General features: G+C 38.0%; 3 protein-coding genes and 1 long non-coding RNA gene across 4 annotated transcripts in view; 1 reads left to right on the top strand and 3 right to left on the bottom strand.

The window, feature by feature from the left end:
• Window positions 1-26,563, bottom strand: part of LOC118496018 (CD209 antigen-like protein C) — a 331,629-nt gene that overhangs the window by 164,051 nt on the left and 141,015 nt on the right. The window lies entirely within an intron of this gene.
• LOC118496028 overlaps window positions 1-26,563 on the top strand; it is a 112,701-nt gene that overhangs the window by 16,935 nt on the left and 69,203 nt on the right. The gene's annotated exons all lie outside the window — the stretch shown is intronic.
• Window positions 1-26,563, bottom strand: part of LOC116064743 (CD209 antigen-like protein C) — a 98,966-nt gene that overhangs the window by 42,110 nt on the left and 30,293 nt on the right. The window contains exons 4-6 of the mRNA XM_036006036.1: window positions 18,122-18,190; window positions 16,478-16,549; window positions 16,183-16,275 (exon numbers count right to left, since the gene is read on the bottom strand). Coding sequence (XP_035861929.1) covers window positions 16,183-16,275; window positions 16,478-16,549; window positions 18,122-18,190 — 234 coding nt within the window. The remainder of the gene's footprint in view (window positions 1-16,182; window positions 16,276-16,477; window positions 16,550-18,121; window positions 18,191-26,563) is intronic.
• On the bottom strand, window positions 21,108-23,173 carry LOC116063944 (asialoglycoprotein receptor 2-like). Its single transcript, XM_031318971.2, has 7 exons — window positions 22,995-23,173; window positions 22,818-22,889; window positions 22,533-22,622; window positions 22,172-22,441; window positions 21,914-22,074; window positions 21,661-21,773; window positions 21,108-21,584 (listed from the first exon to the last, which is right to left on the bottom strand). The coding sequence occupies exons 1-7, from the start codon at window positions 23,020-23,022 to the stop codon at window positions 21,455-21,457; spliced, it is 864 nt and encodes a 287-aa protein (XP_031174831.1). The 5' UTR covers window positions 23,023-23,173; the 3' UTR covers window positions 21,108-21,454.

Here is a 26,563-nt window from a genome sequence, read left to right as displayed (position 1 = left end):
ATTCCCAGGGTGTATCCCATATTCTACACTGCCAACTTCTACTTATGAGAAATATACCAATATACTTTAAAACTACAACTCCCACTATAGACGCGGCCCAGAAGCTGTTACAAAGCTAGTTTACTTGTAGTTCTTCCGGGGTGGGTGGGTGGACATGTTCGACTCCTGTGTTTCTGCTGTCTGCCGTGAATGGGCTTCATTCCATTTCAGATTGCTGCCGCCGGCCGGCCAACCGAGCAAACAGTACATGAGACAAATACATGAAACTGTATATTATTATTATTAATATCTTCATTGTTTAAATCCTCAAATACAACTTTAGACAAAAATATGAATACTGTTCTGTCTTATTTACTGTAATATTTCACCGGTAATAAGACCGAAATAATATTAATAATTAATAATATATTAATAATATTAAAATAAAGAAATGCATACCATGATAACATCTAAATAAATGTTGATAGATGTAGTGTTATAGTTTTAAAAATATCAATAAACAACAAAGCAAATAGGCCGAAATAGACCAAAATAATAAAAGATGCTTCCCATTGAAATACATTAGTTTAAAACGTGACCCCATCACGTAAATCTTCACAATATCGTGATGGTATCACGAACTGACATGAGACTGGGTTCAACCCATATCTATTTCGGCCAGGGAAGCTGGATACCCTCTGACCCATGTCACGACTCTTTCCTCAGTTTGTAAAATGGTTGAATGAGATTGTTGGCATGGCACCACAGGTCACTATATTAGCAAAATATGCAAAAGTACTTGTGTCTGTGTGCAGTATATAGGCTGAGGTAGAACTGTGCCAAAAATGCCAAAACACATGTTGTTATGGTCAGCTGCTGTCTCCGCCCTGTTTTGAGCATCTTTCCCTGTGCGTCTGTGTTTGTCTGTGTTTTAGGTCAAAGGGCGTGGCCGATTCAACTCTGCACAGCCGTTCTTCACAGCTGCAGTTAATCTCCAAGATTCAACCCAGCAATACTTAAACCCGGGCTGATCACCTCTTCGGTGCTAGTTCGTTATCTACAACCCATGTGGTAACTTGGCTCTGAGTTCCAGTTGTCCTTTAGTTTTGCCCATGTTATCTTGTGCTCAAACTTACCTTGTGTCTCTGTCTAGATTCCGCCTTGACCTGCTGCTCCCCCCGCTGTGCCTGCAAGCCTCCAGTCTCGCTGTCCAAGCCTAATCCTCCACCTTGGAAAACCTCCTGTGAACTTCTGTGTACTCACCTCAGCCTGTCCGTCTTGTGTCCTGAAACAACTTGGACTCACCTCTGTCGGCTCGCCTCAAACCTCGGACAAGCCAGGAATCTCCCCGCCCTGACTCAACCTACATTACTTCCCTGAGTACACTCTGTTCACTAAACCCTTTTAAAACTGCTTTACGTTGTCTGTGTGTTATCTCTGCGTTCTGGGTCAGAACTAGCCCTTAACACATGTTGTATATGTACACATACCCAAACAAAGCTATATAAATCTTACTCTGTAAGATCTCTAAAATCCTTTTAATTTCCTGAAAATGCTTCCTGAAACTGGTCCCTTATTAATTTTGAAAAGGTAGTCTCAGCAAAGGCTACAAAGGTTAGGATGGCTACAAGCTGTAACTACGGTGATTGATATGAGGATAATCTTCTGAATATAATATAATATAATATAATATATATATATATAATATAATAATTAATGTTAGGCCTACCATAAATTATTTCAAAAGTCATTTATTTAAAACAACTAATAATGCAGTGTGATTTTAAATTCCCACACATAAATACTCGTGTTTTTTTCCCTTTAGTCTTTGCTATTAATATTCATCAACTGCAAAATTAGAAAATTGCGTTTTTAAATAACTATGCATGGAAAATAAAATAAAAAATGCTTCTCTGTGTATATAGTTTATTTTTAGGTTTTCACAACAGTACAAGTCAAAACAAATGCATATTAGTCAAACACGCCATTAGGCTCTATTTCTAAACACTCAACTGTAGGTTTTTTATATAGTACATATAAGGCAAATCAAAGTGCTCAGCATAAAACACTATTTTTTCATTATTGGTATTTTATTGTGTAAATTCTCACGTACAACGTGCAACATTCTTTCACAGACGAGGAGGGGTAATTACTACATCACTTCTGCTGATTTTTTTAAACATTATTACGATGCATAACTTAATGAAACAAAACTGAGCAACGTGTTGTTGCTGGTGACAAAACCACTGATTATATATATATATATATATATATATATATATATAGATAGATAGTTTAAATCCTCAAATACAACGTTAGACAAAAACATCAATATCACAAATATTATATATTTTTATCTTCTTATCCGCCGAGCGGTACGTACTACGTCACTTCCGGAGTATTCTGCGGATATTTTTAAACGTTATGACGGTGAATAACTTACTGGAACAAAGCTGAGCAACGTGTTGTTGCTGGTGACTAAACCACTGATTATATATATGTACATTGAAGCGATACTGGTGTTAAAGACCCTCTGATCGCTGTCTGATTCTTTGAAATGAATGCCTGCATTGCATTGTGGGATATCGGCTTTGAATGCGTCTAGCTTGGATCATATCGTAATGTTCTGTATTACAGCATACTATAATATTTCACTGGTAATAAGACCGAAATAATATTATTAAAATAAAGAAATGAATACCATGATAACATCTAAATAAATGTTGATAGATGGAGCGTTATAGTTTTAACCTAGTTTCAATCCAGCTTCCCTGGCCGAAATAGACCGAAATAATAACATTAAAAGAAATACATATAAATCATGATAAGATCTGGTGAATAAATGTTGATTAAAACAGCTGTTATTGGGCTAAAAATACCAATAATACAACTGTCACAGATTTTGAGTTAAGGGGGCGTGTTTTTACTTTCGTCTATATCTGACGGTGAGGGATTAACATGAATGTCTATCTGACGGACCCCCCCGTCGAAAAACAACGCAACAGGTACACCTCTTTCGTTGGAACTTAACGCCAGGGGCCCTTGGCCATGTGTCAGACATTTGACGAGTAGGGAGTGAGACTGTGTTGAAGTGGAGATCTCAACCCCCCCCCCAGTGTTGAACCCAAAGTTACGCCCTTGTGACTGTGTGAATGTGAACTGTGTTGTGTTGTTGGGTATATGGATTGGACATGCACTGATGCTCTGCACAAATGAACTTCCTGATGGATAAATAAAGTTCATTGAATTGAATTGAAGGCCAGATCTGCTTCTGTCTCATCTGGATTAAACATGTTACAACATCCTGAATAAGGTTGTTCCTTCTCTTAGATGATTAACACGTGCTGACATTTTTGAGAAAAAAAAAAGAGAAAAGCAACAATATCTGGCATACACTTTATTCAATGTAATGGACTAAAATATGAAACTGCTCCTAGATAGAAAGATAACACTTAACCATCAGCTGTACAAGTAAATATTGAAACAGACTCTGGAACATTCTGTTGAGAACAAGTGATGCACCGCCCTCTGTTGGCCAATCAGGAGCAACAAAATAAAATGTCATAGAAACAGGAAATATAAGCCTTGCCAAAGATCCTCTACTAACCGGTCTCTGGCATTGCATCTCTAACAAAGAAGAAGAAAATCCCATTTAAAGTTATTGATAATTAACAGTTTAGTGCCCCTTCAGGCCAGTCACTGTAATTTCTTAAATGTTGGTGTCAGTAGTCAGACACACCATACCTCTATAATCCAATATCTAACTCAATTACATTTAATATAAGTGTCTGTTTTTTCAGATACACACAAACAGCTTTGAAAGTTTTCATAGTTTCATCTTCATAAGCCAGTTGATATTATCATGCAGAATATGACTGCAGTGTTTAAACACAACATAAAGCCTTCTTTTTGCAGATCCATCGTTTTCTGTCAGCACAGCTCACTGATCTCCATCCTACGCCCTGGACAGAAACTGCACACTGACCGTCAAAGGGAGTTCCTATCCAGAAGCTGAGGGAAGAACAAGACCTTTAGATCAAGGCTGATACAAGTTGATGACTCAAAGTGTTAGGAATGTGTCTCTTACTCTACAGCCAGATCACTTCCATCAATCCACTTCCATCTCCCATTTTCAACTCTCAGGCCAATCCAGCATCCACTCTCATCTTGTTTACCCCAGCTGTAACCATTGATCATATCCTGACAAGAGAGAAACAGTTATCAGACAACATGATCTACATTTCACTTTCACAATTTTGTCAAAAGTTCCCACAGACTTCTCATTACCTTTTCCTCTTGACTGTGTACAATAACAAAATCTGCGTTATATCCGCTGCAGTTTGCTCGAGCTTCTTCCCAGGTTTTCTGATTAGAAGGATCGGCGTCATGAATCTCATAGCAGTTAGACTCGTTGAGTAACCAGTCCTCCTGACAAGCTTTATGCTGTCTCTCTGAAACTACAGACACCAACCATAAACAACTGCATTGTGATATTATTTCTATTGGTTATTGTTTGACTTAATTAATTGGATCCTAACAAACCGTTATTTTCTTTGGAGCAGTAATCATCAGTTGTCGTCATGTTTCGTATTTGTGTCTCCAGCTCCTGGTTTCATGCCTTAAGCTGCTGGTTTTGGGATGTCAGCTGCTGGTTTTCTGCCCTCAGCTTGGCGTCATTTTCAGAAATGACAGAGGTAACTATAGCGACAGAGTGTTGGGCTTTGAGACTTTGTTTGAAGGTAAGAATTATATTATAGAAATACACAACGAAAGAAGCCATTTACATGATTATATTAGATATTAAAATATTGGTTGACATGTTTTAAATATATCTTTAAACAATAGTCAGATGTCCATATGAACAGTGATACTGGGTTTTCTTGCTCTGATCATTCCTGCAGTTCATACTGGAGAATAAGAGATCCCTTTCTAATGTACTTCCAATATAAGAGATAGGGGACAAAGTCCACAGTCCTACTTCTGTGATAAAACACATCATAACTTTATCTGAAAGTAACATGCGGTTCAAGTAGTCTAAATACCTTCCAAAGTCATGTCTTCATCGTTGCACAGGAGCAGTATGAAGAGGAGGAAGGATAACACCAAGCAAGAACTGTTTCTATGTACATATGGGCATCTGACAAAGTTGACAAAATGTGAACCTGTCCTTTAAATAAGGACTACCAACAACAAGCTAAGACAGTGGTACTCACAGTGGATATGAAGGCCCATGATGACTAACAGTATCAGCCAACACACTGCTATCGGTGGAAAAGAAATAAGATTCAGTTAAATTTATGTTGATTTAACGGTACATTTTGAAGAAATGTAATAATTGCGTTTCATTGCCAATGTGTGAACGGATTGTAACTTAACTTAAAAACTGAGACATTCCCTGAAGCTAACAGCTATTATCAGCTAATTCATCCATGTGAAAATCCATTGATGTGACATTTATGCACACTTTAGAATGACTTGCCTCTCTTCAGTTTCCCTACAGGGCCAACAGTTACCAACAATGTTAGCTTGTTTGCTAACGCAGACGAATTACCAACTAGCTAACATAGGAAAATACTGTTTTAAGTGGACAACGTCAGCTAATTCATCCAGACTTCTGGGACTGAACTGGCTGGTAAATTGGCTAGCTTGCCATTTGCAAATTAATTCTTCAGCGTACGTTACGAACCAACCAATGCCAAAAACTAGCAGCATAGATAAGTTACAAGTGCTTGCTAACATTATCAGTAGCAAAATACTATCTAAGAGTCTGTGAAGGCTCTCAGTGATCCAGGTCATAGTTATCCAGGGAAGGGTTAAACTCAAAGGCGGATCATGTGTCGGTGGCTTTAGATGTTAAGTAAACTGCTGAGTCTTGACCTGAAGCGATGACCCTTGCGTCATTTAACCAATATACATGTCTGTTCATTCCTCACTGCATTGGACAGTTTATGCTTGATTGCTCCTCTTGTGTTGGGCTGTGTGGTCTGTATAGGGTGGACCAGTATCTGTCTTAGGAGTCCAGTCTATCGGAGTGGATTAGTTAGTTGGCTAGTTCGACAAATTACTTCAACAGCTAACAAGATTGTTACTAACTTAAAAATGATGACAAACTGTGTTAATGTGTTTAGCCAACAATAAATGATGTAACAGTACAAAGTTGATGTTGTGGTTGTGGATATTTCTGTTGGGGTCATTTATATTTCTGTTGCCTGTCTGTATGTTTCTATTTCCTGTATTTTCCATTGATTGTTTATTCTTAGGTTTCTGTGAGGATTGTAGGTTTCTGTTTTCCTGTTTTGATTGTGTATTCTGAGGATTGTGTATATTTCTGTTTCCTGTTTTATTTTGATAGTCTGTTTTCTGTCTTGTCTTGTATAGTTTTGCTTCCTGTGTTTTCCCGTCTTTTCTGATTGTTCTGCCCCGCCCTGATGTGTTTCACCTGCTGTATCACCTGTCCCTTATTTGCTCGTTACCTCGTGTATTTAGCCTCTGTGTTCCCTTTGTCTCTTGTCAGATCGTTTTACGTCCTGTCAGTGTGTTTCAGTCAGTGTGCCTGTGTTTGGAATCTTCCCTGCGTTCTTTTGTTCCTGTGAGTTTTTCCCAGTCTCTGTGTTGCCATTTATGAGATCCTAGAATATTTTTTTTTTCATCATGCTGGACTTTAGTTTTTGCCTGCTTCCTTTGGGCACCTTGTGTTTCCCTACTCCTTTTTGGATCCCTTTGTTGGTTGGAACTCTGCCTTTTTGTTAATAAATCCTCGAGCTCAAACTTCTCCTGCCTGATCTCTGCTTTTGGGTCCTCAAATTCCCCGGCTCATGACAGTTCAGTCTTGTGTACGTCACGCCACTGTTTTGGCAGATGATGCCCAGGATGCTCGCTCACGTCGATTGAGTGCGAGCAACAGGATGTTGACTGCAGTTCAATTAACAGCCAACTGGGTCATTAGTAACAAGGACTTTCTGAAAATTCCAAAAATTTCCTATAATACAGTCAAAGTGCATTGAAAACATTAAGCTTTTAAACATTCACACCAAAATTCATCACAGACAAAAGGTAGTGACATAAATAAAGATCTGTAAATACATCTCATGCTTAACAACAATAATAAATGTGTGAAATGTACCTGGAGGGGCTGTCACTTTATCCACAGTGCATACTGGTGCATTAACATAGCTAGCTTCTTCCTCGATTTCCTCTGCAAGATCAACATCAAACAAATGTTTATGTTTATATGCAGTTTTACGGCAAATATGGTGAGAAAGGATGGATTATATGATCAATGTTGACATCATAAAATCAGTTGCTGTCAGTCATGCAAAGTATCAAGATCAATAATCATCAATCCTAAAGTCCTCCTTTTTAAAATACACTATTTGCTGTTTCCTTAAGTTGATACATTGTCAGCTTTTTCCATGATTTACTCTGAGAGAAAATACATTAAATCATTCCCAATGTGTTGAGCTGAGTGGAAAACTCATAATGCAAAAGACAGAATTGGAGATGTATTTGGACATTTTAAAACCCGTTGGTGCTGTTGTAAAGCATCAAAAACAGCTCACATTTAAAAACACACAAAGAATGTAGACAACATCCTAGTACATATAAATATCTAGTAGATAAGATGTAAACATATAAAAATTAGAATATTTTAAAGTACCAATTTCCTCCTGTGGTTTTCTGTTCATCCTGAACAAAGTCGTGCTGCAGTCCTGCACTGTAACAAATTGCTGTAAAAATACTGGATATTTTGCACAGTAGTGTACCGAAAGGTGGTGCCAAAGAAGATGGGGAAGCTGGTCCACAAAAAGGCAAAATCTGTCTCAGATGTCCAGGTTCATTTTTGGACCCACCATTGTTGAGAGCCAGTTTGATATGTTTAATTGTTATTGTTAATGGAATGTGTTGTGCACTTGTCATAGTTCAAGAAAAAATTCTGACAACCAAGTAGTAATGGTGTTTTTATGGACTTTGTAGATACTAAAAATGTTCAGCTTTAATAAATGCCTAATGTTGTAAGGCCATCTCTTGTCTGAGCCATTTCTGTGACAGCTATTTTCATTTATTATTATTATTATTATTATTATTATTATTATTATTATTATTAATAATAATAATATTATTTCAGGGGTTTTCATTTTTAAATGTAAATCTTTTAAATCATTAGTTTATATCACTGTGAAGATCACATTCTATAGTTTTACAGTAATAACTTGTTAATGGAGAATACTGTAGGAACTGTAAAATAACAGTATAATTGCAACCAAAGAGCTGACAGTATAATACTGTAATCTTTATTTTCCATACAGCACAGTACTGTAATATTTTTACATTTTATTCAGTTCATGGTTGTGATTGTCATTTTTTCTTTCAATCTGCTTGTCTCACACATCCTGTTCAATAGGCTCCAACTTCCTGAATTATGTTGTTTGTTCTACATTGTTGAAAATAGTTTCAATCAGCATTATGTAAGAAAAAGACAATAACGACAATGTGTCACAGCGTTTTTATTCAATGTAATAAAACATGAATTTGCTTCTAGATAGATAAATAGAAAACATTTTACACATTAATATTCCTAACATGCTGAAGAAAAAAGCTCTGAGGACATTCTGTTGAGAACAAGTGATGCAGTGCCCCCATTTTGGCCAATGAGTAGCAACAATATATGTTACATGATACATAGGAAACAGGAGACTGAGCAGTCTGTCTGTCCCTGTCATCAATCTGCTGATATACAAATTATAATCATCACATCTCTAACAAAGCAGAACAAAAGCTCATTCAACAGGTATCAATGATAACAGTGCCCCTTCAGTCTAGTCACTGTATGTTTCACAGACTTACATTAGCATACCTATATAATCAAATATCTAAATGTATTCAAATCTAAGTGTCTGTTTTTATTCTGAGACACACAAACAGCTTTACAAAATAATTCACTGTAAATATTTATTTTCTCTTTTTCTATAAAAAGAAATGCCCTGTTCCTTTTTATTTAAAAAACAACAACAACAAAAAAATATTTAAATTGTGAAGTAGAAGTGATTACAGTGTGATATTTATAAGCCAGTTGATATTATCATGCAGAGTCTGACTGCAGTGTTTAAACAGATACAGCCTTCATTATGCAGATCCATTGTTTTTTCTCAGTACAGCTCACTGATCTCCATCCTACGTTCTGGACAGACATTCCACACTGACCATCAGTAGCAGTAGGAGGAGGTTGTGGTGTCCAGTAGCTGAGGGAAGAACATGATGTTTAGATCAAGGCTGATAGATTTTATGATTCAGAGTGTTTAGGAATGTGTCTCTTACCTTACAGTCAGATTACTTCCATCAATCCACTTCCATCTCCCACCTTCAGCTCTCAGGCCAAACCAGTATCCAACAGTTCCTGAACTACCCACGCTGTATTTATTGAGAACAGTCTGACAAGAGAGAAACAGTTATCAGATATGTAAACACTATAACTTAATAATCATACTGTGATCTACAGACTCAGTGTTCAAACCTGGAGAAAATACATTTCAATTTAATAATTGTGTTCATGGGCGTGAATTTCATCTAACAGATGGGGAGGACACTAAAATTAAAATTTCTTAAGAGCAATTTTTGAAGGGGACACAGATAATACATACAACATTGTACTTGTAGCAGATATGTGTAGTAAGTAGGCTGGTATATTTAGATGACTGACTTTGTTCAGCTCATTTTCTAGAACCAGTGTGTAGCATGAAAACACGGTGGGGGGAATTAGGAAGCTAGCCAACGTTAACAATCCTAAGGAAGTAAATCTGTTTCATTGGATTTTGAAATTTAAAAAGCCATTGAATTTCTAGCACTGAATATATTTATGCAATGAAATTATGTATCTCAATTTTTTTGCTTCAAAATTTTAGTCTTCAAATGTTCAACAACTCATCTTCACCTTTAATTTTCTAAGTTTCACAAATTCAGAATATGAAATTCAAATAAAAAAATGAAATATACCAAATTCAGATGCAAAATACAATGTATAAAACTCAACTAATATATTTTCAACTTGCTCAAATTCAATAGGGAATATCCCATATTCAGCTGCAAAATGTAATGTATAAAATTCAGTGTTAACATCCAGGAACCCAAGGAAAAGCAATCAATTCTAGATCATAGATCAGGAGTGTGCCATAGTGGATTGCCATGAAAACCTTTTACAATTTTGGTCTGCTATTATCTGCTATATAGAGTTAGAATATGGACAGTTTTACCAAAATTGATGGTGACTTGCACATTTGCTCGGACGCGGCAGCCAGCTGAAGCTCACAGACCCCGCTGTCAGCTGGCTGGAGCTCTTTCAAGATCCTCGATCGTTTATTTAAATAACACAACACAAATATCCATTATAAGATTAAAGTGAACCTGTGAATATCTGACTTTTCAGAGTTAAAAAGCTTCACAAGCAATTGCGGGCGTAATGACCTCACTGGTCGGCTGTCACATATACACACACACACACACACACACACACACACACACACACACACACACACACTGTAAACCCGAATGTTCAAAGTAATTAAATAGATTAAGTGGGGTATACTCAAAATTTTAGAAAAAGTTATACTAACTTAATTTTGTCAAGTTGGTGTAACATGTTCTTCATTTTTGAGTATTGTTAACTAATAATTTTTGATTAAATGGAACTATTTTGTGTATAAGTAAGCATAACTTAAAAACATAACTTAAGTGCAACTTAATAGAATTAAGTAATTACATACTAAGAATGATAAAGTCCTGTTATTTCTATTGTTTCAAATAGGGGTGATTTAAAAAAAAAAAACTTAATTTATATAGCACATGTTAAAATACAATAAAATCTCAAAGTGCTTCACCAAATAAGTAAAATTGATCATAATAAATAAATTGCAATCAGCAAATGGTCTGAAATGCATTAGACATTAGTGGAAGAGAACATGTATTTATTTTATTTATTTTTTGTATTTTTAAAACAGTAACAATTTGATTGAGGCAAATGGTCTGAAATGCATTAGACATTAGTGGAGGACAAAATGTATTTATTTTTTGCATTTTTATTGTCATCAATTTAATGTTGCTTATATATTTTTTATTTTATTTAAGTGTTGAGCAGCTGCAGGGATCATTTTTTATGCCGAGTTAATCTCTGATTCAACCTGCGAAGCAGAAGGTGGTGCTAATATGCATACTACCTTCCTTACCGCTCTTTGGAAAAAAACAGAAGAAGAAAAGTTTGAACAACGCAGCAAGGCGGGAAGCAACAGACAGTAGGCTTGCAGAAGTTACTACCTAAGCAGCAGCAATCAGCCTCACTGGACTTACTGTAAGTTTTGAATGTTAATATTCATTCACTTTTACTTCTTTTATACATTATACATTTTTACATGCGTTTGTCTCAGAGAGTGTAGAACTTCTCCAAGCCCCCGCCCTTCACTGGCTTATCACGGAAGTCTTGTAGGGATTGGCAACTTGTCAGATATAGGTTAGCTGCTAAAGAGCTAGCTAGCTAGCTAGCTAATTAGCGCGACCACTAACGTTACACACTCCAGCAGCACAGCTAGCGACCCACCACTACCAGACTCACTGAAGAATTTTACGACGGATGAATCTAGTAATCACACGCTCATTCCCCGCTTAAAGGTGGTGTTAGAAAATGAGCACTAACAGACACCTCATATGCGATAGTTAGTTTTTTGTTGATGGAAACTTTCAATAGTGCACCGCTAAGGTCCAATATCATATTAAAAGAGCATAAACGAGCATAATGAGTCAAACTGAGTTCCTACACTGCAAGTCCGCGCTCCCTGTAGCTTCTAGGGACGCTCGTTTTAAATTCTGTGTGAGCAGACTGTCTGAGACACGGAGATTGCTGTTAACAGAACACGAGTCAACTGCCCGTGCTCGCCCACTTGTGTTGCGTCGGTTTTAAAACAAACGACCCTGCTGGAGGCAAGCTGCTTTTCATGACAAAGATGAATAAAGTAAAAACCCTTAACAGTAAAGCTTTGGTTTGTAGAAATGGCATTATTGTTGATTAAGCATGCAGTAAGGTTCAAGTGCTGCTGCTTTTCTTTACAGTAATGTTAATTTTGCTTGATGGCTTTAGTAACTTCACACTTTAGGGATCAAATGAAAAGATCATTAACAGGGAACATTTATAAGTATTTATAATTCGACACTCTTTGAATGCTTTTACTTGTTCAGTTTCAGATCAGTTTATGCCTTTGCATCTCTCTGTTCCAGTTTCAAAAAGTTAAGGAAGATAACTGGAGATGTGATAAAGATACCAGGTAATCCAATGAATCTCTCTCTCACACACACACACACACACACACACACACACACACACACACACCTCTAAATACCAGTAACTTAAATTGGTTTTTTTTTTCAGACAATGTTTTAGTGTGGTAACCCTAAATCATACACACTCCCACATACACATATCATTTGTTTATTCTACTTGCCTGTTTGATCAAAATAATGCTTTTTGCCGTATTCAAGTCAACAGTTCATGAATGTCTTCTGTTCACGAATATCATCTTCTTAATTGATATTTAACCTTTGGCACTGAACAGATCATATTTTACTTTGTATTTGCTTGCAAATATTGTTGAAGAAAGATGATGGAGACCACATTTCCCCTATGCCGACAGACCATAGTGATATCCTGCCCACCAGTGAACGAGCTCATGGACCTCTGGCCTGGTCTCAAAATAGAGTCTGAGGTAATATGGATCAGCTCTCTCTTTTAAAATGAAAATTGTGATTCTTACTCATTTGGCCGATATTTTTGCTTTATAAATGTGTGCTAGATTCTTCAAATTGGACTGTTTTTTTTAAGTGTTGTCCTCCTGCTGTTATTTCTATGCAGTTGTATGCAGAGTTCCAGCGGATTACAAATCAGAACCTGCCCAACACATGCTATCCTGAGCTTGACCGCCATCTTCCTCAACCGATGACCTTATTCAGACAGAAGGCATCAAAAACTGGGAAGACAGCAGATGCTCTGGCTAAAATTAAAAAAAAATCAATGATGAACAGGTAAATAGATTTTTACACATTTCATAGGTTGACCCAGTGGAACATTGAACAGGTTCAATGATTCAAATGAGCTTTGTGAATTTTGCAATTAGTCCACTTTATGTTTGCCATTTGTCTGATTGCATTAAAGATGTGAACAGGTTAGAAAGTGGTAAACTACCACCAAGGTTGCAGACCCTCAAGAATGGCTTAATGATGTAGAAACTCATCTGAAAAAAGGCTGCAGGGTAAAGCATTATAAAAGGCTAGTTCAAAGTTATCTCCTTTTGTCTAAATAATGCCTCAAAAAGTTACTGCACTACTTTGCAGGTGTTCAGCCAATAGGCCCAAACTACACAATATGCCTTTGTTCTCATTAATATAATGCAAAAGTAACGCTAATGTTTTGTATGTTTTAATGTTTTTCTTAACCATTGTGGGCTGCACAAGATGACCCACATTTCACTGTGCATTTGATACTGGTTATGTAAAACATTTACATTTTAGAGTTTTAAGTGAAAATGTTCTTAAACAGTCTATAGAATTTTTGAAATTTCACCCAAATTGCTGCCCTGTTGCCTTACTCAGGAATTAACCAGGAAGCCAAAAGCAGTGTTTTTTTTTCTTTTATAGCTGTAGCAAACATTAATTTCATTTTGGTATTATTTATTATTGTTTTTGATTACTCCGATTATTTTCCTGACTATCTGATTAGTTGTCTGGTCAATATCAGAAATTTGTGATACATATTTATTTCCTAGGGCCTTAAAGCAACACGCCTACTTATTGGGGCTTATTCCCCGTATCCCCCAGAGTTCGATAAGTCCATACATACCCTTCTCATCTCCGTGCGTGTCGTAACTCTGTCTGATGCACCCACGCCTAGCTTAGCACAGATCCTGGAGGTAACCGGCTCCATCTAGCCTACTGCTCCCAATAAGTGACAAAATAACGCCAACATTTTCCTATTTACATGTTGTGATTTGTATAGTCACAGCGTGTACGAATAACAAGGTCACATGAGACACAGCCATCTTCTAACCGTATACAAACTGGGAACTATATTCTCAGAAGGCAAAGCACTGCTACTTGGGTGGAGTGATTTGCTTGCAGAACTCCAGGCGAACTCTCTGCTCCTCACCACGGGGCTTCTCAGGTGCAAATCACTCTGCCCAAGTAGCAGAAGTATCAGTGCTTCACCCTTTCTGAGAATAGTTGTCAGTATGTATACGGTTAGAAGATGGCTGTTTCTCAGCAGCTAGCAGTGGGTGCGTCAGACACGCACGGAGATGAGAAGGGTATGTATGGACTTATCTAACTCTGGGGGATATGGGGAATAAGCTAAAGTCCCAATAAGTCGGTGTGTTCCTTAAGTGACCAGGAACACATTTGGAAGGCTAGAAGTTTTTCTTCTTAAAAATATCTCAAATGTATTTATTTATTTATATACAATTTATTTAAGTATATTTTAAAATTATTTTTTTATTCTATTTATTTTAATTTATAAATGTTTATTTATTTTTGTATTTAATTTTAAATTTAACTGTTCAAAAGCGGACTTTCATGACTTTTAGATATATTAAGTTAGGTAAACTTAATGTAAGTGAGGCAATCAGTTGCCACAAAATTTTTAAGTTTTGAGTCACATGTTTTTAAGTAAACAAACTCAACATATTTGACTAATGTGTACTTAAAACAATGACAACACAAACTAATAAACATTGAGTTTGGTTAACATAAACTGGTGTGGTTGTGTACTTATTTTTGTAAAGTTCTGTGAACTTATTCCTGTGGTTTGTAAACTCAAAACTTTAAGTCATAATAACTGAAAATAATTGAGCTGCCTTAACAGAAAACTGTAAGTCATATTAACTGCAAATATTTGAGTTGAGTTAAATGAGCACTTTTAATTTAACTGTTATCAAAAGGTACATGTAGCAATTCATCCAACCTTTTAAGTTCTGGAAAATTTTGACTTTTAAGTTAATCAACTTAAAAAAATTGTGGCAACTGATTGCCTCACATTTTTTGAGTTCTGGTAACTTATTCGGGTTTACAGTGCACACACACAGGCCACAAAGAAAAATATGGCATTATTTATTATTTACAAGTATGTTAAAGAGAAACAACGTATCTCTCCTTTCAGAAGCTGCTCTCCCACTCATCTGACTGCTGCTCTGAATCTAGAATCGATTACTTTTCCTTGGGTTCCTTGATGTTAACACTGAATTTTAAACATCACATTTTGCAGCTGAATCTGGCCTATTGAGTTTGAGGAAGTTGAAAATATATTAGTTGAAATTTATACATTGTATTTTGCATCTGAATTTTGAGAAAAGAATCCCACGAGTCCCTGGGACTTCTGCCTAGCATTAACGTAAAGGCAGAACACCAAGCAGTGGACCAAACCACTGTGAGACAAGGGAGGGGGGACTCAAAATGATTCTAAACTTAAAACCCATTTGTTGCCCTGTTTGCATTTGTATTATTTTACTACTGACACAATTATTTGAAGTATTTAATTATGTACCATACACAGCGTGGTTTTAATGACATTTTTTGGGGGGGAATAACCCTCAGATGGGGTGGGTCCTGACCCCCCCCCGATCCCTCCCCAATTTCCGCCTACGTGTGTCATAAAAATGTCCATGTTTTCTCATTACCTTTTCCTCTTGACTATGTACAACAACCAAATCTGAACCCTTTCCTCTACAGTCTTGTTGAGCTTCTTCCCAGGTTTTCTGATCAGCAGGAGCAGCGTTATGATACACATAGCAGTTAGACCCACTGAGTATCCAGCCATTCTGACAACCTTTACACTGTCTCCCTGAAACAACATAGACCATCTGAGACAGTGTAGTTTTTTGTCAGGTTGCCCAACTGGACTGTCAGATCATCGTAGTCCCTCCTCAACTTCTCATTGTCTGAGCTCAGTTTGTCGTTGAGATTTGTCAGGTGCTGAATGGCAGCCAGTAGAGTCTCGTTGTCTTTGGATAAATTCAGATGCTGCATCAGTGTCTCCAGCTGCTGGATTTCTGCCGTCAGCTTGGCGTCGTTTTCAGAAATGACAGAAGTAACTAAAGTGACAGACAGAGGATGGTGTTGAAAAATGTGAACCTGTCCTTTAAATAAGGACTACCAACAACAAGCTAAGACAGTGGTACTCACAGTGGATACGAAGGCCCATGATGACTAACAGTATCAGCCAACACACTGCTATCAGTGGAAAAGACTGAGTGAAGAAGAGAGACCTCTGGTCTGAGAGAAAAATAAGAACTCAGTTGAGTTAATGATGTTGATCTAACAGTCAAAGGGGATTTGGATACATCTTAAATCCTACAGGGAAAAAGGAGCTGAGCTTTTAAACATTCATATTTTAAATCTCCATCACTATCACATTTTTTAACAATATTAATAAATAAATCTCATGTTTAACAATTTTAAATGCGTAAAAATGTACGTGGAGGGGCTGTCACTTTATCCACAGTGCATGCTGGTACATTAACATAGCTAGCTTCTTCTATGATTTCCTCTGAAAGATAAACATCAATAACAAATGTTAATATGCAGTTTTACAGTCAACATTTTGAGCACACTGAAATATAGTTTGAACCTGCAGATAAAGAGACTTTACACTTTTAAAACCAACAGTCAGCCTCTGTTTTTCTTTTCATTTTGTTCTGTTCACCTGCAGTCCTCCATACAAACCTAAAGCAGAACTAAAAACCCCACATGGGGCTGATATGTTTTTAGTTCCTCTTTAAAGTTGTGACAGAGTTGTTGTTTGGTTAGCAGCTAATGTTGATTCATTGTGAAGGATTTAACCCTCACTGTTTGTCTGCAACATCTCCTCACGCTGCTGCAGTTCACCTTTCAACTACAGCTTTTCAACTGGGACTTCTTATCACAATCAAATATCTTTCTGCTGAGACTGAAGACCCAGGAGACAAAATAAAATCATCCGTTCAAAAATACAAAACATAGTTTAAAGGCTTAAAGTTAAACTATGTTTAAAGGCTTAAACTATGATCGCAACAGGTTCTCACTCCCATCTCGTAAAATAAGGACGCTTGGTCAGCTGCCTTTGTTGTTGTTATTGACGCTAAAAGTCTCCTTTAGCATCATATAAAGCGCTTTAACTAAACACGCTTGGTCGGGACTATTGGCGTCCCTTTTGACGCAGTTATGTTAAGGAAAAGGTCGTAGGTGGGCGTACGCTTCCGTGACACGCAGGAATAACGGGACGGTCAAAGAAGAAAACGACTTTAGGAAACGTGACAAGCAGGACATGAAACCCGGTCTCCTGGGTGATAGTCCTGTGTTTGACCCATCCACCACCCCCAACCAATCTCCCTACGCGGAATTTCGGCCTTACATACTACTCGCTAAACCCCGTGTAGCTGCCTGCTCTCCCCGGAACGTTATACAAACACGCTGAAGGACGCCTTTCTCGTTGCTTCAGACGCTGACAGCCACTGTCCAAACGTCCGTATTTCACGAGTTCAGAGTGAGAACGGGTTGAGGATCATGATAATGTTATTTGATCCCATAGACACTCAACAACTGAGCCAAAACAGCCTCATATTGCTGTTTGACATAACTTCAGACTACACCAGCTACATCAAATAAGTCTCTCGTAAGGCATTCCTTAGTTTCTGACTCTAGGAAAGTGGGGAAAACAGCAACAACACACACATTTAGACTATTCTTTGTGATCTTCTTTTGTTAAAAGTCATATTTTTTCACTTCCATTCACTGAACCTCCCCTGAAACTGTTTGGAGTCCACGTGGGGAGGCCCGCCTCACACTTTAAAAAATCTCTGCTCATTAATACATCTTTATTTCTGATGAGAACACCGTCATTTAAAATATAGCTGAGCTGGCTGCCATTCTATCCACAGTGCTGTTAAAAGACAGCTCCTCTCTGTTTTCTCTGAGAAACAAATACATGAAATCTTATTATTCCCTATGTGTTGAGCAGAGTAGAAAAGTCTGAACGAATTTGGGAATTTTAAAACCCGTTGGTGCTGTTGTAAAGCATCAGAAGCATCTCACATTGCCAAAAACACAAATAATATACATAAATATAAATATACAGTAGTACCTGGAGGGGCTGCTACTTTATCCACAGTGCATGCTGGTGCATTAACATAGTCAGCTTCTTTGATTTCCTCTGAAAGATCAACATCAAACACAAATGTTCATATGTTTAGATGCAGTTTTACTGCCAATATGTTGAACACACTGGAGTAAAGTTTCAACCTGCAGATAAAGAGACATTACATTTTCTAAGAAACAGTCAGCCTATTTTGATCTCATTTTGTTCTGTTCACCTGTAGTCCTCCATATAAAACTAAAGCAGAACTAAAAACCACACAGGTAGAGATATGGTTTTAGTTCTGAAATTAAATCCTAACATTCCCAGTGTGTTGAGCAGAGTGGAAAATTCATAATTCATTTGGGCATTTTAATAAACCTTGGTGCTAGAGTTTTACAATCAAAAGCATCTAACATTACAAAACACATAGAATGTAGACAACATCCTGGTACATACATACAGTAGATCATGTATTACAGGTACACACATAAAGATGAGAATATGTATAAGTACCAGCTTTATCCTGTGGTTTTCTGTTCATCCTGAACAAATGTTTAAAGTCCTGCTGCAGTCCTGTATGAGAGCTGTTAGGAGGCCGTCTGCTCTGCTGTGATGATCTTTACTGGACTTCTGCTTCAAGGTTGTGACTGTCCTTTTTCCGAATTAACAGGTTAAATAAACTTATTGTTGTGAAGGGGAAGTGAATTGCACGCACAGTGTCTGTTTTGGTACGACCACAGGGGGAACAAAGTCAGTCAGCTGACCTTTCATCAACAGACAGTAACTTTCATCATAATCAAATAGAGTCAATCATTTCTTTCTGCTGAGACTAAAGACCCATCTGACAAACATTCATTTCTACTTTTTTATCAAAACGTGATCAATAACGTGGTCGTGGTGTGTGTTGTTTTTTTGACCAAACATGGTGAGAATAAATATCTCCATTAAGACGAGCAGCATTGATGGACACAGTGATGTATTGATGAGCTCTTAAACATTCAAACTTTCAACACAGCTAATTATCACATATTCTTCAGCAATAATGATGAATGAACAAATCAATAACAGAAGTTCATTGTTCATCATACTGAGAACAAACATCCATCTCTCCTCCCCTGTACCTGCTTATGTCGGTTAACGGGAGCATATCCCAGCATGCACTGCATGAAAGGCAGAAACAGGTTGACCTGCCCGTGTTTGGACTGTGGGAGGAAACCCATGTGAACATGAGGGAACATGTAAACTCTAAATGCAGCGAACACACTGAGACCAGATCTGCTTCTGTCTCATCTGGATTAAACATGTTACAGCATCCTGATTACAGTTGTTCCTCCTCTGTTGATTAAAGCGTTCTGGTATTTCCAATAAAAAAAACAGCATGTGAGAGATTTTTCATTCAATGTTGGCTGTTGGCTTATCTGTGGCAACAATATAAAATGTCACATACAAACAGGGCTTCCCAGATAGCTCAGTTGGTAGATCGGGCGCATTTGATAATGTTTTACATGTACACACAAAAACATAATATATAATATTTTAAATTACCAATTTACTCCTGTGGTGTTCTGTTCATCCTGAACAAATGTTTAAAGTCCTGCTGCAGTCCTGTATGAGAGCTGTTAGGAGGCCGTCTGGTCTGCTGTGATGCTCTTTACTGGACTTAAATAGACTTCTGCATCGAGCTTGTGACTGTATCATTTTACCAACTTAATAGGTAAAATATTATATTCTTACAAGTGGCCGAAATGGGTTTCCTCAGGAGGGTGGCTGGTGTCTCCCTCAGAGATAGGGTGAGAAGCTCAGTCATCCGTGAGGAGCTCGGAGTAGAGGCATTGCTCCTTTGCGTCGAAAGGAGCCAGTTGAGGTGGTTTGGGCATCTGGTAAAGATGGGCGCCTCCCTAGGGAGGTGTTCCAGGCACGTCCAGCTGGGAGGAGGCCTCGGGGAAGACCCAGGACTAGGTGGAGGGACTATATCTCCACCCTGGCCTGGGAACGTCTCGGGATCCCCCAGTCGGAGCTAAAAAACCTACATGTTACCAAGCTATGATAAAATATTCAGCAATGAACGACATCACAATTTTACTTCATTCTAGACAAAAGAAAAAACATAAAATTCCTCTTTGTAAAACACACAATACGACACTTCCCCATAACTGAGACTTCCTGTCTGAGCTATGGTGCTCTGTTTGACCATCCTGTTTAATCACGTAACCACATCCTGAATAATGTTGTTCATACTTACTGACCTAAGATAAGTGTAACACTATTCTGCCCTACAGGTCTTATGAACAGCGCCCAGATTTGTTTACTTAGACTCAATATGAATACTAGCCTATCTGTAATCAGGACGGGTGCGTCCACATTTGTCGTTGTTGGGGAGTTGTAATTAGAGCAACCCAGATTATTTTAATTGCTTTTAATATGCTCGTTTTATGTGTTGGCATTATTGCTTATTTGTTTTAAATGTGCTAGATGTGCTGGTTTTACTGTAAAGTGTCTTTGAGTACCATGTAAAGCGCTATATAATAAAATGTATTCATTTCAATTTAAATGTAGCAGATTTATCAGCTAAACATTCATTCTGTAAACTATATTCATTTATAGTATAATAAAAATAGGTTTAGTTGTTTACCCTAAAGTGACCCTACCTGTGTGATGTAACTTATCAAACAATGGTTGCCTCTTTTTTAGGTGGCAGGAGTGAAAATGAATCAGCCTTAACATCTGTTGTGTTCTGGTTTCAGAATGATGAAGAAAGTTAGAGAACAGTATGATGTCACAGGATGATTCTTTTCTTTGGCAACTGGCATGTTTTTCCTAAATAATGTACATTTTATTTTTAAAATGGCTTAAAAAATAGTGCATATGTCTGCTGTCAAAACTGGGAAAAAAATCTCCCTGGGGGAACATGTGATGCAGCGCCCCCTGCTGCAACAATTTAAAATTTAAAACGACAAGAGGAAACAGGAAACTTCCAAGTCAAAGTCAAAGTATCTTTATTAGTCTCCCCAATGAGAAATGAATTATTGACACAGGAAGACATTGCTGCAAGAGTTACAACACAGACACAAAACAAGCACAGGGTTAAAACAATTAAAAGACAAATGTACAGTAAACATTTAGAGCTAAAGAGCTATGCAAATTTACCATTTTCTATACTTGTGCAAAAAAGCCATCCTTCCTACATCCTAAAGAAGTTGTTCCCTTTCATCAATCTGGTATAACACATTTAATCACTGCATCTCTAACAAAGATGCAGAGAGAAACACACAGAGCACAAACACACGTTTGATATTCATAAGTCAGTTGATATTATCATGCAGAGTCTGACTGCAGTGTTTAAACAGATAAAGCCTTCATTTTGCAGATCCATCGTTTTTTCTCAGCACAGCTCACTGATCTCCATTCTTCCTCATGGACAGACATTACACACTGACCGTCAGTAGGAAGATTTTGTTGTGTCCAGTCACTAAGAGAAGAACATGATGTTGAGATCAAGGCTGATAGAGTTTATGATACAAATGGTTTAGGAATGTGTCTCTTACTTTACAGCTGGATCACTTCCATCAACCCACTCCCACATTCCACCTTCAGCTCTCAGGCCAATCCAGTATCCATCAGTTCCTGAACTATCTGGGCTGTATTTACTGATCATGCCCTGACAAGACAGAAAAAGTTATCAGAGATTTAGACACTATACTTAAATACACACACTGTGATCAACAGACTCACATTGTTCAGACCAACAGGAAATATATTTCAAGTTTATTATCAAAATTCCCACAGTTTTCTCATTACATGTTCCTCTTTAGTATAAACAGCCAAATGTGAACTCTTTCCTCTGCAGTCTTCTCGAGCTTCTTCCCAGGTTTTCTGATCAGAAGAAACAACGTTATGAACCTCATAGCAGCTGGGCTCGGTGAGTTCCCAGCCCTCCTGACAAGCTTTACATCGTCTCCCTGAAACAAAAGAGACCAACCAATAAACAACATTATTGCATTGTGATATTATTATTATTGGTTATTATTGGATCTAATTAATGGGATCTGAACATACTTTTATTTCCTTTGGGGCAGTAGGCATCAATACTCCACTGAGCTCGACTGACGTTGAGTTTATTCCAGTTTGTTACTGCTGTCAGATCATCGTGGTCCCTCCTCAACTTGTCATTGTCTGAGCTCAGTTTGTCGTTGAGGTTTGTCAGGTGCTGAATGGCAGCCAGTAGAGTCTCGTTGTCTTTGGATAAATTCAGATGCTGCATCAGTGTCTCCAGCTGCTGGATTTCTGCCGTCAGCTTGGCGTCGTTTTCAGAAATGACAGAAGTAACTAAAGTGACAGACAGAGGATGGTGTTGAAAAATGTGAACCTGTCCTTTAAATAAGGACTACCAACAACAAGCTAAGACAGTGGTACTCACAGTGGATAAGAAGGCCCATGATGACTAACAGTATCAGCCAACACACTGCTATCAGTGGAAAAGACTGAGTGAAGAAGAGAGACCTCTGGTCTGAGAGAAAAATAAGAACTCAGTTGAGTTAATGATGTTGATTTAACAGTCAAAGGGGATTTGAATACATTTGAAGTCCTACAGGGAAAAGGGAGCTGAGCTTTTAAACATTCATATTTTCATCACTATCACATTTTTTTAACATAATGACATAATAAATCTCATGTTTAACAATATTAAATGTGTGTAATGTACCTGGAGGGGCTTTCACTTTATCCACAGTCCAGGCTGGAGCATTATCATAGTTATCTTCATATTTGATTTCCTCTGGAAAATAAACATTAAACACAAATGTAGACAACATTGTGGTATATAGATACATAGTACAGAATGTCTTACATGCAGACACATAAACAGAATATGTTAAAGTACCAATTTCCTTCTGTGGATTTCTGTTCATCCTGAACAAATGTTTAAAGTCCTGCTGCAGTCCTGTATGAGAGCTGTTAGGAGGCCGTCTGGTCTGCTGTGATGCTCTTTACTGGACCTCTTCTTCAAGGTTGTGACTGTCGTTTTTTCGTCAATTCGGCAGCCAATAAGAACGTGTGTTGTTGTGAACAGGAAGTGTGGGGTTGGGCAATATTAGGGGCTTTCCGACCGGAGGGATTTTTGCAGTTCTTAGAACTAAATGTTCCTAGAACACTTTTTTCGTCGTGTTCCGACAGGAAAATGTGGGGATTTTTAAGTTCCTCTGGCCACAGTAGCGTACTTTTTTAGCTCCTACTTCAGAGCAGGGTCTTTTCCCTTTTCCCTTTTCCTAGGTGTACTTGATTGGTCGAACTTATAAGTCACGCCCACTGCCAACTCGGAACTTGCAGACAGAGCAACAACCAACAACGGGACATTTTTAACAATTTTTACCATCTTATTCATCATTAAATTCACTTCTGACAACGTTTTAGACGAGAAATTAACTGTTTAGATTTCGATTATAGGCAGTCTTGCCAAAATTGATGCCCACAGCGCAGCAGGCAGAGGCGGGGTCTGTTCCAAGTATAATAAAGCCCCGTCTGTGTTGAGCAAAACATTACGTGAATTACTACGAGAATGGACGGAATGCGGAACTCGGAAAAGTGGACTGATGCTTTGTTGTTGAATGTGGCGCTAAGGTCTAGTGACGATGCTATAAAGACCGTTGCCGTGCTTGCGTCACTCCCTTACCCCTCCTACCAGTGCTTATGGCCACTTGGCCAGTGGGAATGCAAACGTAGACGTGCACACTTAGAAGTGTACTTTTCCTCTAAAAAGTACAAGCACCTACTGTCTGCAGTGTCTCTTATGATAAAAGCACAGAGGGGAACTAAATCAACAATGTACAGGCTCTAGTGGCCTAAAATAAGAATGTTCTTAACCCAAATGTTTGATTAAATCATGGCTGTGAATTTGGTCATTTTAAAAGCATTTGCTGTCTATGTGTTGTCACTGTGTTATCATGCTTCAAAAGCATCATTGTGAAAAATAATAATGCAACATACTGTTACTAATTTGTGGCCATGAAATGCTAATTTCTTTACACAAAATCATATTTTGTGGCAACAACGTAGCCCAACTATAATGTGGGCATGTTCTGGCTATTTTGGAACACTTCCCAGTAAACTCATCGCCTCGGCGTTGGTTTATTGGCAATGTCATCAAATGCGTTGGGAGGATGTTGCATATGGATTGTTTGCTCACTGGGCCAACGTCCGAGACGTCGCCCTGCAGTGTCAGAAAAATGCTGACCGAGTCAATGTGTGAGTATTGATTTAAAACAACTGCTAAAAACAACACTACCTCGCCGTACTCTAAACCCGACTGATAGACCCACTTTCTCTGCTTAAAATTACGGCAACAACCACTAAAACTTACAGTCCTCTCTAACTGACAGCCACCCTTTCTTGGCTTAAAGGGATGGTTCGGAGTAATTTCACCCTAGGGTCCTTTGCACCATGACCTTGAGCTAAACACCCCCCCCCAGAAGCTTTTTTCCCTTGGTCTAACATTGGTCGAGTTAGTGCTATAAGCCGAATGACTTAGTGCAGGCGCTAATGGAACCAAAGGTGTATCTCGTAAATTACCCCACTAATAATGCCCGGAATGGTACCAAACTTCTACAGTAGTACAAATAGGTTCTGTACTCTATACTACTAAAACGAGGCATTAGAAAGTTTGTAAGTACACCAGGAGTTTATTTAAATAACACTTGTCTGATGGCTTCTACTCTCTGCTGCTACTGCTACCGGCAGTAAGACAGTGCTTAGGGATCGTCTACAAACTACAACACCGAAAAGAGATACAACAAAAATATTTATTAACTTATTTTCTAAAGGTAAGTGCTGTAGTACAACTAGCAGGAGACAAGTTATAATTGAGGTAAGTTTGGAGATACTACCTTATTTAATCATTAAATTAATAAATATTTTTGTTGTATCTCTTTTCGGTGTTGTAGTTTGTAGACGATCCCTAAGCACTGTCTTCCTGCCGGTAGCAGTAGCAGCAGAGAGCAGAAGCTATCAGGCAAGTGTTATTTAAATAAACTATGGTGTAACTACAAACTACAAACTTTCCAATGCCTCGTTTTAAGAGTACAGAACCTATTTGTACTACTGTAGAAGTTTGGTACCATTTCGGGCATTATTAGTGGGGTAATTTATGAGATACACCTTTGGTTCCATTAGCACCTGCACTAAGTCATTCGGCTGATACCGCTAACTCGACCAATGTTAGACCAAGGGAAAAAAAGCTTCTGTGGGGGGGGTGTTTGGCTCGTAGTCATGGTGCAATGGACCTTAGGGTAAGGTGACCAGATTTCTGAGACAAAATCCAGGGACATTTTCAGCTCAGAAGCGTAAATACCTCCAAAACAGGTAATGTTTTTATCTTTGTAAAACTTAAAACGGGGACACTGCCCCTCACTAGACCTATAGCTGCACTGGGGCACAAGCCTCCCTAGGGGGGTCCATGGGCATGCTCCCCTGTAAGAAAATGTTGTCTATTTTAATGTTTTGCATCAATCTGGTGCACTTTGAAAAGAAATTCAGAGGTTAGACTTGATTATTCTTATCTATGGATGGACATATTTGTGTAGTAGCCTGAACTATTTTGCACTTCAGAATTTTAACTATGCACACACAGGTGGAATAGTTTTTTCTTCATATTTTTACATTAATGTTACTAGGAAGCATACAAGTAGAAATATATATTCATATTTGTAAGTGGGATTGTCTGGAATCTGGCAATATAATAACCATTATGGTGGGATACAATGGCTAAGCAATTTACAAAAATGTCTGTGCTGACATAAATAGTTTACATGAGAATACATTATAATTTGTACCCAAAGTTGGAGACCATGTAGAAATTTTGTTGCAATTTCAAAACCGGATTACCCGGGAACCGCTTGTTGTACCGATGCATGTGTTGAGTGAAGAGTTTGTGAGATATTTCCCAGAGAGTAATGGGTGTGCAGAGATTTATGCAGAATGCAAATATGATAACATTTCATGTAAGTTCAATGTTAATTTTCTCGCAAACCATTTTTCACAGCAAGGGGGTTAACACTTTTGCATGCACTAGATCCGTGTCACATTCTCATTAGGGGCTGAGCCCCCCTAAAGGTCTGATCCTAGAATTGCCCCTGCTGCTACTTCATACTTGTACTCCACTATACACCTCAGAGGGAAATGTTGTAATGTTTACTGCACTACATTATCTGACTATTGCTTCACGCTGGGCTTGTTTCTGCAACAGCTCATTGAGTATCGGATAACATTAAAACTATTGTGGAAATATTTTCCTTTGACATTGGTCCTGTATTAAACGAGATCGCTGCAGTCGGCAACGGCGAAACAAGCTACAATGTACAGTAAGTTAATAGCATAATTGTCCAGCTTGTATTCACGTTCATAAAAGTGCTCGTTTTGCCGCTGACAGGCACAGATTAATATTCTAAGTGTCTGACA

The sequence above is a fragment of the Sander lucioperca genome, chromosome 10 (genome assembly GCF_008315115.2).
Source record: "Sander lucioperca isolate FBNREF2018 chromosome 10, SLUC_FBN_1.2, whole genome shotgun sequence".
NCBI lineage: Eukaryota > Metazoa > Chordata > Actinopteri > Perciformes > Percidae > Sander > Sander lucioperca.
Note: the sequence above shows the minus strand (reverse complement) of the source record. Positions and strands in the feature narration are given on the sequence as shown.

Excerpts from the sequence above, each read along its gene's own strand:
- LOC116063944 (XM_031318971.2), bottom strand. The coding sequence starts at position 23,022 with ATGAACAGAAATCCACAGAAGGAAATTG. Across the intron at positions 22,623-22,817 it reads TAAAGTGAAAGCCCCTCCAG|ACCAGAGGTCTCTCTTCTTC; the intron begins GTACATTACACA and ends TTTTTCTCTCAG. Across the intron at positions 22,442-22,532 it reads CATGGGCCTTCTTATCCACT|TTACTTCTGTCATTTCTGAA; the intron begins GTGAGTACCACT and ends CTGTCACTTTAG.